The sequence below is a fragment of the Pteropus vampyrus genome, unplaced genomic scaffold (genome assembly GCF_000151845.1).
Source record: "Pteropus vampyrus isolate Shadow unplaced genomic scaffold, Pvam_2.0 Scaffold179, whole genome shotgun sequence".
NCBI classification, from domain to species: Eukaryota; Metazoa; Chordata; class Mammalia; order Chiroptera; family Pteropodidae; genus Pteropus; species Pteropus vampyrus.
The window spans coordinates 441,910-452,516 of record NW_011888960.1 but is presented as its reverse complement, the minus strand read 5'-3'; the positions used below and the strand labels follow the sequence as shown (position 1 = coordinate 452,516).

The following is a 10,607-nucleotide window of genomic DNA, read 5'->3' as shown; positions in this document are numbered from 1 at the left end:
CCCCCCTTGCCTGCCTGTGTGTGTAACCCTTGATGGATGAGGGACACGGTGACTGTAGAGACGCTCTTCCGAGTGGCAGTGCAATGCCATGGAATGAGCACTTGTTACGGAGCTGGCAGGCTGGGCTTGGGGAGCAGCTCTGTCACCGCAGGGCTATGTGACAGCAGGCACCCAGCCTCTCTGAGCTTCAGTTTCCTATCTCCGTGTAACGGGATGCAGTAAGACCTAGCTCTTACCATTTCTGTAAAAGGATATTTACCTTTTCACATAGTCGCATCCTCAAAACCACCATTAAGCCCGCCATGTAGTCAAAACTCAATGAAGAATAGCTCAATAGAACTAACTCAATGATGGCTGCTTCCAGGCCTGAATGGGTCAGAACCGCGTCCCTCCCTCTCCCCCCCAGCTTGAGTAGGGGCTCTGTACTGGGTCTCACACCCTGTGAGGCTCCTGTCTGTTGCTGAAGAGCCTGTGAGAAGCAGAGCCCAAGAAGCATTTGGGACTTGTGGGTCTCTCTGTCCTCAGGACCCAGGGAAGGGTCCCGTAGGAGATAGCTTCTGGGGGGAGGAAGTACGGTGGCATGTGATTCACGGAAGCCACAGGAAGAGCTATGGATGTCCCAGGCCCACAGTTTCAGAGTGGGTTCCGCAGGAGCCAGGCTGGGCAGTAGGGCGGCTGTGGGCCCGGCCACCAGCTCGCCTAGATGGATGAGCACTTTATGCTCCCCGCATCTTTTTGGATTAGTTCGCTTTTAGGGCCTCTGGCACTTACTAAGCTTCTTTTTCAAAACTCTAGCTTGCCTCAGCTGTTGCAAGAAAAAGGATGGAGAGTGTGTGGCATAATGGTGGCGTCAAGGTGACAAAGCTTGACGTCAGACACTGATGGGATCTCATCCTGGTCCGCCACTCCCGAGCCGTGTGATCGTGAATGAATCGCTTGGCCTCTCTGAGACGCAGCTGCCCCCGTCTGGGATGAAAATACCTGTTTTCTAGAGCTGTTAGGGGACTGTATAATGCTGCCTTGTCAATCTCTCCTCTCCTGGTGAGAGTCTGTTTTCAGAGCTTTTTTCTGCTAACGCTTCAGTAAACTCCCCATCTCGTGATAAGGGGGGACTCCTGCTCTGTCTCCCCAACGTTGAGGTGGAGGCAGATAACAAGGTGCATGAACACAAACGTGGAGAAAGGAAGGCTGCCCACCGGAGAGGGAGCGGGGTGGGATCTTTTCTAAGGTCGGACTCACCTCCGTGAGGGAAGAACTGAGCGTAGATCTGCTTGAATGTCTCCTCGTTGACCGCACCGCTGGGGCACTCCTGCGTGAGGGGACAGAGTCAGTGGGCGCGTCCGCGGGCCCAACCCCGGAGGAGTGGATTGGGCCCAGCTTTGGGGTCTGGGGTTCCTCGTGGCCTCTGGTGGGCAGGGACTTCCTTGTCTCCCAGGTGGGTGGCTGGGAAGCAGCCCCAGCTTAGGACTGAAGTTGCTTCGCAAAATGATGAACTTTATTAGAGAATGGGCACCGGGGGTGTGGAAAGAGTTTGGACTTTGGGATGAGAAAGACCTGGGTTTGGTTCCTGGCTCAGCCACTTCTAAGCCTTGTGACTCCGGGCGAGTCTGTCCCTGATCCTCCATGTCCTTATCTATCAAATGAGGCCAACAGGACCTTCCAACAAGGCCGGTATGAGGTTTAATATATGAAATAATGCGGTACATCAGGACAGTGGCATTCAGGCTCACGCGTCAGTCTCTGTGAGCTTGGTCACTGGCAGACCTAAACCCCGTTACTTCTGGGCCGCCAACAATATCGATAGTGAGAGTCGGTTTTGCTAAGGTCGGGACGCAGGAAGGGTGACTTCTCTGAGACTGCGCCATCCCGTGACGTTTCTGGGCTGGCGGCCAGTTTCCCACCCACGGAGACCGTCTCGTTCTTGCCTGGAGTCTCTCTTTCCAGCCAGGCGACCGTGCTCTCCTATCCCTTTATAGAATTAACCTTTCTTTACAATTACACACATGGAAACACTCCCTGACGGGCCCCCTCGGCATTTGGGACCGTTCAGCCCCACGTGGGACGCCCGCCTGAGCCTTCGGAGGCCTGTGGGTCTTACGTTTTTGAAGCCTCGATAAAGGACCTGAAGCTCGCTCTTGGTGAAGTTGGTCTGGGCCTCGAGCTGCTCCAGTCCCTCAGGCCGATGGCAAACCATGGTCATCTCCAACTCGTCTTCGATCTTATCTGGAACCAGAGGAGATGACATTGGAGCGGCTGACCTCGGTGGTCACAGTCTGGGCTGTCAAAAGGGTGATCTGGGTCATAGGGTCATGGGCTGGGGTCACATTGCAGATGACCTTCCTGCCCGGGACCCCTGCCCAGTTGCCTTCTGTGTCACAGTCAGTCCAGGCATTTCTCTGGGTGTGTCAGACACCGCATGGGGAGGGAGCCTCAGAGCTGGAGACAAAACATGTTCCAAGTGGACACGAGGGCAGACATGCTAAAAATGAGTCCATGTGAAAACGTTTCCCTTTCTTTTGAAGTAACTTTTTTGCATATTCACTTTACCGCCCACTGATCCATCTGAATATTCTGGAGATGCAGGTTAAGTGAGTAGATAGAGTAATGTCCTCCAAACAGCAAAAGGAAACAAATCTATGTAAAAAAAACATAGTGTAAACTCTCACCATTTGGGATAACTAGAGGAAGGCTAGGGTCACTTAGCAAAAAGTTCAAATTATGGCATGTTAAATATTAATTTTAAAATATGTTAAATATTAATTTAAAAATATCAAACAATATTATTTTGTAAAATTTACTAGGTATCCTTAAATGGTAGAAAAATGACTTACATGGGAACTACTGTTTTTTTTCAGAAAGCTTCTGAAGCATTCGAAGGGGTCTAAAAACAGTCGTCTTAAGCAGTAGTTTAACTGTTCCTCCTACACGTACTACACTGCAGTGTAATTTTGCACTAGTTATTTAGAAAGTTGTCAGTCGATGAAAGCAAGAACTCTGCCCGTCTCCTATTGAAGGATCCCTAAATGCAAATAATCGGAACTTCCAACATTGTAGCATCACAGAAGGGTAAAGTGAGTGTTTTCTTCTGGGTCTTGACGGAACGCTTGCTATAAAGTTACTCCTATCAAGAATCGATTGCTGTCTAACCTTTTCTGCCCATTGCTGTCATGTCATCCATATGCAGAATGACAGTGAATCTGGGCTGGCAGGAACAGCGATGAGACGGGCAGGCTGCTGGGAGCGGACACGCCCCCCCACCACGTGCCGCGCGCCCCCCCACCCCATCACACCCCGTGGCCGTGGGGAGCAGAGACGGGCTGAGTTTCTGTTTGAGCGAACAGGGTGGGCAGGTGCCTTATACTGTGCACCTTTGTAATCGGTGCCAGCCTCTTTGCACCAGATTCTCTAGGCAGTTGTCACTTTTCCTTTTGGTACCTTGATTTCATTAGGAACGGAATCTTAGGTGAATTCCTTCCAAAGTGAGTTTGTATCTTGTATCTTTCCCTAAGAAAATGGACATTTGAAACATTTCTTTGTTGTATTCTTTCTTATGTGCTGGGCAATACATATCACCTTATTCTGTTGAGAGTAAGGCAGATTATTCAACATAAATAAGATACTCTGTTTATACAATACAGCTGCACCTGGCCAATTTTCTCATAATTCTTACAGAGCCTTTAATTGTCATTATGTTTGTAGCTGACAAGTAGCAATTACCTAAACACTGCAGCATTTCTATATTAATCAAAGGGCTGATTCTCAAAGAAACAAATGACAACCTTCCCCCGACATATGTATAATGCAGAATACGCATATATTTTAACTCATTTTAAAATACAAATCCAATTATTTGTTTAAATCTCCTAGCATTAGATTTAATAGCAATTTTATATTAAAAATGCACAGATATTTAACACTGTGAAAAGAGCTAAAAGATATTAAAATGTAAATAAGGAAGACGGAAATGTGTTTTTGGAAGAAATGATGTATTTTTGAAGGTGTCTATTATACCTGTCCAAGTTTGTCCTATCTAGAAGCTTAAAAGATTTCTTTTTCAATGTCGTCTCATTTTTATTGAAATATCAAATAGTAAACCCACTTCATTAAGAACTGGGCTTTATTAACAAGCGATTTGTTTGCTGTACAGGCAGCAGGATTCATTTCCACATCAGATTCTGTAATATCTGAATATTTGGGAATTGACAAGTGTCTGTTTCGTTTGGCGTCCGCATCACCCTCTCATCGTTGGGCTGTAGTGACATCGTTAGGAAGGAAATTCGTGCCTTTGGGACTCAAGACGCCGGGAGGAAGCCAGCACGTGGGCATTACAGGCTCAGACCAGTGCTTCTCCGTTTTTTTTTCTTATTGTGTTTCATAGTAAGAACTGCATTTTTCATCACCATCCAGATAAGTGAAATTTTATGAAATATTTGAAGCACAAATTTTATGAACTACTACTTTCCTTCACTAATGTCAGGTGTACACCTGTATTTTCAAATTTAATCTATTCTTTTGTAAAAATGTGCTGATGGTGACCCTTGTGTGATGACATGTGAACGGAAAACACCAACTGAAGTTGTCTGTACTGTGGCGACCTTCTGGGGTGCCCACATGGCAGCGTGCCTTTTCCCCACACTAGCTCCCCGCTTCCTTTCTGTCGATGCCTCATGGTTCAGGCCACTGTGAATATTCTGAAGAAACTTCAGAAGGGGCTGCAGAGGTTTTCGTTCCCCACTCGTTGCCCCCTGGAGAGTCCCCGGGTGCTATCGGGTGGTCCCAGTAACGGAAGGGAGGTGGCCCAGCTCCCTGGGTAGAGGAGGAGGAAATGGAATGAGCAGGTGGGGAGCCTGCTTGACAGTTGCTTCTGAGGTTTGTTCAGAGTCACCGAGGCCAAATGTCGCTTGTTATTATTATTATTGTTACAGAAAATAACGATGAGCCAGTTACTAAGTCAACTGAGTTTGGATGATAGAGATAAAAATTAGCCTAGAGATTTCATACTATGGTGATAAGTGCATAGCAAGAATGAATTAGTTCTGTTTGTAAATTGCTTTTAATCTATAAAATGTTTCCATGCCCGTCATCTCACTAAACCTTGTGAGTGGTGGCCAGTGGGGGATCATTGCCCTCTCCAACTGAATATTAGGAAGATGGGTGTTTTAACAGGTGAAGAGTTCTCTTCCTTAATACGTGATGAGCTCTCTGTCACTGGGGGTAGTTCAAGCGAGATGGAATAGCCAGCTGTAGAGGAGGCTGCGCAGGAAATTCCCAGGCTGAAGGAGGGCCTGGAGAACATGGGCCAGAGTAAGTGGGCCTTAGTGCTTTGGGGTCACAGGCTTTTCTGAGTGCGGAATGAAAGCTTTAGACCCCCCAGAAAAATAAATGTGTGGAATCATGGCACTTTGCCCGTACCTTCAGTGAGTTCCTGTATCTTTTAAGCACATGGGACCTATGTTAAGAGCTTCTAGCACAGGCGATCGCTTCCAGAATCTGTCACTAAATGGCTTTGCCTGAATCCTAGGTCACATAGTCAGTTGGTGACAGAACTGGACCTAGAATCCAGCCAGTCCAGGGTCTTTTATAGATCTGGCTCCCATGTACCCCTGCAGTGGCTTCTGCTTTCCTTGAACACAAACTGCGAATTGGTTCGTATCCAGCCTTGCAGTCGCTCTGCTCCTAACAAGCTCTGGCCTGTGTGCCAGTCAGACCCTTCGACTATGAGTGGTACCAAGGCCTAGGCCTTAGATCTCCTCCCTAGTGAGGCGTCTCTTCTGTTAGGTCCACGTCCATGACCATGACCAAAGACCATGGCCATGATGATCTTCTCCTTGGCTTGGAAAATAACTTTCTCCATCATGGGATCTCTGGGTTGGACTTTACACCCTTCCATCTAGTTCTGAGGTTACAAAATGGCAGGCCTGGGCATGAACGCAGCCCAAAGATAGGTCTTGTTGGACCTATAAAATGTGCATTAATTTTTTTGGAACGAATCGCTAATATTTAAAGATGAGGGGGATTCATGTATAAGTTCGGATTCCTGATTTTTCTTGGAAAATGGGATTATCTGACACCTTTGATCTTGAGTTCTCACAGGACGATTGTTTGGCAGAGTTGAGCAGTGGCTGTTCCAAGGGAACCTCTAGTCTGTGCTCCGTTCTCCTCTGGCCCACCGACTTCATTTCTGCTACCTTCCTAGCTCCGCCGACATTTTGGTTGTTGGTTCCTGATTGAGCCACTTACCCTGTCGCCTGCCTCCCTCTCCCCTGCCTCCCTCTCCCCTGCCTCCCTCTCCCCTGCCTCCCTCTCCCCTGCCTCACCTCGCTCGGTCTACCACCCTCTCTCTCCCTCCCTCATTTGTTTGTTTAAACACGTCCCACTTTATTTCACAAAGGACTGGTTGTATGAAATAAATATAATAAAATAATAAGAGACAAAGTAATAAGAAAAACTGCCTCAGAAAATGTTGATTAGATTAGGAGGTCAAGACCGCAGGGAAAAAGAGAATATAGAAATTTAGGTCATTTGTTCTAAACAGTTACTACACTTGAACTACAAATTGGCTCTGTGTGCTTACATATATTTTATTGCCCGTGAGAGGAAAACATCTAAGTTTCTTAGAGGAGCAAAGCTTTTCCTATAACTTATCTCTAAAAGAACGTTTCCATCTGCTTTTATACAGGCGGGGTCTGTTAACAGAGGTACAGAAAGTTGGTGAGTGAGAAGACTAATTACGAAATACATATTTGATTAAAAAGCTCTTCCTTTAAAAGTAATGTGACTAAAGTAGTCAAGTTAGTTTAAACTTTTTTACCTCTCTGATACTGGTAATACCACCAGGCGATGTCTAGGAAAAAGTAAAAAAACATTTTACCAAATCCGTTCATCAAGAATGCAAAACACACTTTTATTTCCCATGGAGATTCTGCTCCGAGGGTGTCCAGGTCACTGGCCAGCTCGACATACGTGAAAAGGTCTTGTGGCAGAGCTGGGCTGCCCTTCTCCCTGTCCTCTGCCCACCGTCAGAGCAGGTGAGAGTCACCTCTCCGTGCCCACACCTCCCAGCAGGGGCTCACCCAGCATGCCCGCAGCCATGCAGCCATGCAGCCGGAAGAGAGATGGGATGGCACAGGGCAGAGGATGCACGGGTGTCAACGGGCCTTGTAAATGCCTGCACGTCTGATGGAAGAGTGGCTTATGAGCCTCTCCACCGGGGAGGCCCCACTACCCCTCTCTGCTGCTTTGTGATCTGAAGCTGCACGTCTGGCAGGATTCTTTATTCACTCACTCAGCAACTATCGATGGAATGTCCACTACGCATATTCCGGCGAATGAAAACTACTCTGGGCCCTGCACTCACGGAGCTTACAATCGACAAGTCTGCTTCTCTCCTCCCTTCTCAGGCTGATAAGTAAGAAAGATGCAGAAAAGGAATAGGGCTGGTGGAAAACGAAAAAGCACGTTAGGACCTCTGGGCAGAGTGGATGCAGGTGAAGTTCCCTGTTATGCTGAATATAAAACATAAGACAAAACATCAGACCTGGAAAATCTTCCAGAGCATGGAGGAGTTGGGGTGGGGGCGGGTCCCAGAGAGCCGGAAGTAGGGGCTGTGTTTGCTGCCCTCCCCTTGGGGTTCGATTGAGGGATCTGTCTGGTTTCCCTCCGAGGGCCATTACTTGACCTTCGTCCTGTCCTTCCAGTCCTCCCAACCAAGAGTGTGTAAGGCAGCCCAGCCACCGCCTTGAGTATGTTTTAGTCACCTCCCAGAGAGGATGGGCTTACTGTCCTGCTGACCCTCAACTTGGCAGTATGGGCGGGTGGCCATTGCTGTTTCTGCTCGTCTCCTTACCCGGATTTCACGGGAGAAACTTACTTTGCTCGATTTAGTTGCCCTCTTTTTATCACTCTGATTAAGCAGCATTTACATTTTTCCTAATAGACTTTATTGTTAGGGCAGTTTTAGGTTTACAGAAAAAAAAAGCACAGAAAACACAGAGTTCCCACATAGCCCACCCCCTCAGTTTCTCCTGTTTATTAGCATTTTGCATTGGTGTGGTCTATTTGTTAGGAGTGATGAATCGAGATCGATCTCTTTTTAACTGATGTCCACAGTTTACATGAGAGGTCACTCTTTACGTGGTATAGTTCTGTGGATTTTGACAAACGCCTGATGTCTTGTATCCCCCATTACATTATTCTACAGAATAATTTCACTGCCCTAAACATGCCACAGCCAGTTGTCGTCATGTAGAATTTAGGCCCAGTGAGTCCAGATGTTGAGATTTTTCAAGAGATACTACCATTAAAAGATTGTTTGTGTCCTGATTCTTAGATGTTTATCAATGAGTTTAACACTTACAACATACAGCATGGGCCAAACGTAACATTCCTGTTTGTAGGACGTTGTGAATTGCTGGCCTGGAATTCTTCAGTGGCAAGTCAGCCCAAGCAGCGTGGGTATGGCTAAGACGCCGGGAACCGAGAGGAGCAAGCTCTTAACTCATGCCACCTGGATGGCAGGGGACTGGGAAGGGGACAGGGAAAGCTTCAAGGGGAGATGACAATTCATCTGAGTCTTGAAGGAGGAGGGGACAAGGCAACAGCATCTGCACAGGCACAGATGCCAAATGTCCTGGGAAGGGTGAGCTGTCTTGCGGCAGAGCTGACCTCTCACAGAGAACAATCAGAAAAAGAGGATTTAAAAATGCCACATCCGTTTGGGGGCGTTGGTGAGCTCCCCAGGTAGCGTGCACTTTAGAAGCCATGATTCTGGAGGGAAGAGAAACTCATTAAAGTGAGCCTGATGAGCAACACTGCTTTTCAACTCAAAGTGTATGCTGATTTATAAGTGGTGGGCATGAGGTGGACAAACTGAGCAAAAAGCGTCTGCTAAGAGCAAAGAACATGAGCAGAACCTTCAGAAATCTGGAAAGACAAAAACTGGATCAGTGTATCTAAGACATTCAGGACTTGAGGGGCCAAGACTAGGGGGCCACAGAGCCATGAGCCCGATAGCCCGAGCTGCTTATTCCCTCAAGGCATTTGCTAATCATTCCTAAGTGACAGAGGAAGAGAAACTCAGCCAAAGCCACAGCCAAAAGATAGACCCAAACAGAGCTTTCTGCAGGCTCACGAAGACAAATGGAAACTCTTAGTACAAGAGAACCATGTTCGAATAAAAAGCAAACCCTAACTAAATGTTACTTGCAAACATAAGGACACGGGAAAGGTCAAAGGGAAAGGGCGGGAAAGGATATAGGATGCGAACCCAAATCAAGAAAAGCAGCCTGGTAATTTTAACATTAGGTAAAGTAGGCTTTAAGGCAAGAAACTTTTCTAGAGAGAAAGAGGCAGTTTTCATAACGAAAGGGGCCATCTACTAGGAAGACGTAACAGTTCTAAATTAGTAGGCACTAATAATAAATATAGTTTCGAAATACGTACAAAGCAAAGACTGACAAACTAAAAGGACAAATAGCAAATTCACAGTCATAATTGGGGGATTTAAAGACACCTCTCTCAGTAACTGATCGAACAAAAAAAAAAATCAGTAAGGGTGTACCGATTTATTGTGTTTGTTTATTGTGGGCAACACAATAAACATACCTGGCCTCGTTAAGAACAATCGTAGAATACCACATGTCCTTTTCAAGCGCACATAGAACATTTACCAACATCGCCTATTTCCTGGGCCATAAAGCCAATCTCAACAAAGCTCGAAGAACTGAAATTATTCAGAATGTTTTCTATCCAGAGTGGAATTAAGCAAGAAATCAAGAGCAAAAAGGAAACGCGGAAATCTGCAAATGTTTGGAAATCAAGCGATAGGGCCCTTATTCCTAAGTAACTCATGTATCAAAGAAGAAATCTCGTGGAAATTAGAAAACATCTTGAACTAAACGATAATGGAAAGATGCCATATTGAAACTTGTGGGATGCTGTTAAGACTCTACCTCGAGGGAAATTTACAAGAGCATGATGTACACGAGCTGCGAATAATTTAGGTGACAGTGTGCTTAAAATGGAATGCCGTGTCTCTTCTCGAAATCCTATCTCTAGCGTTTCCAGAGGTCCATTTCCAGTCCAGAGGTCCATTTTGAATGTTGCCTGAACTATGTTGGTTGCATTACTGGTGATGGCAAGCTGGCATCTGAGACTGCGATCTTTCCTCTCCCCTTAAACATGGTCGATTGGTTTATTCTGGATGAGCATCATCTTTCCAATTGACGACTTACCCCAACATAATCAGAGGTGAAGATCCTGATGGTGCCTCATGGAGCAGAGTGGGAGACAAGTTCCGTTTGGTGCCGAAATATAATCCTGGAGGCCGGGATTCCTACAGCCCGGGCTTGGAGGTGAGTCGTAAACTCACTCAGACGCACACGGCACACACAGCTCATCAGCTCCGAATGTTATAAACTTCACGATGAGTCCCGGGAGGGCTGAGCTGAGCCTTGATAAAGATTTTCTGAGTGTTCCAGACATTTTTTTCCCAGGCTTCTCGGTTCAATAAAACTCAAATCATGTTTTGCTCCAAGCGTTTGTTCTCTTAACCCTCCTGCCCCTTTTAAGCAAAATTGAATTTATACATTTCTCATTCATTTATACCT

At 46.4% G+C, this 10,607-nt stretch overlaps 1 protein-coding gene across 1 annotated transcript in view; it reads right to left on the bottom strand.

The window, feature by feature from the left end:
* The window catches only part of KCNIP1 (potassium voltage-gated channel interacting protein 1), a 272,303-nt gene that overhangs the window by 4,777 nt on the left and 256,919 nt on the right, over positions 1-10,607 (bottom strand). Inside the window, exons 2-4 of the mRNA XM_011370989.1 lie at positions 6,812-6,844; positions 2,099-2,223; positions 1,240-1,309 (exon numbers count right to left, since the gene is read on the bottom strand). Of these exons, the coding sequence (XP_011369291.1) occupies positions 1,240-1,309; positions 2,099-2,223; positions 6,812-6,844 (228 nt within the window). The remainder of the gene's footprint in view (positions 1-1,239; positions 1,310-2,098; positions 2,224-6,811; positions 6,845-10,607) is intronic.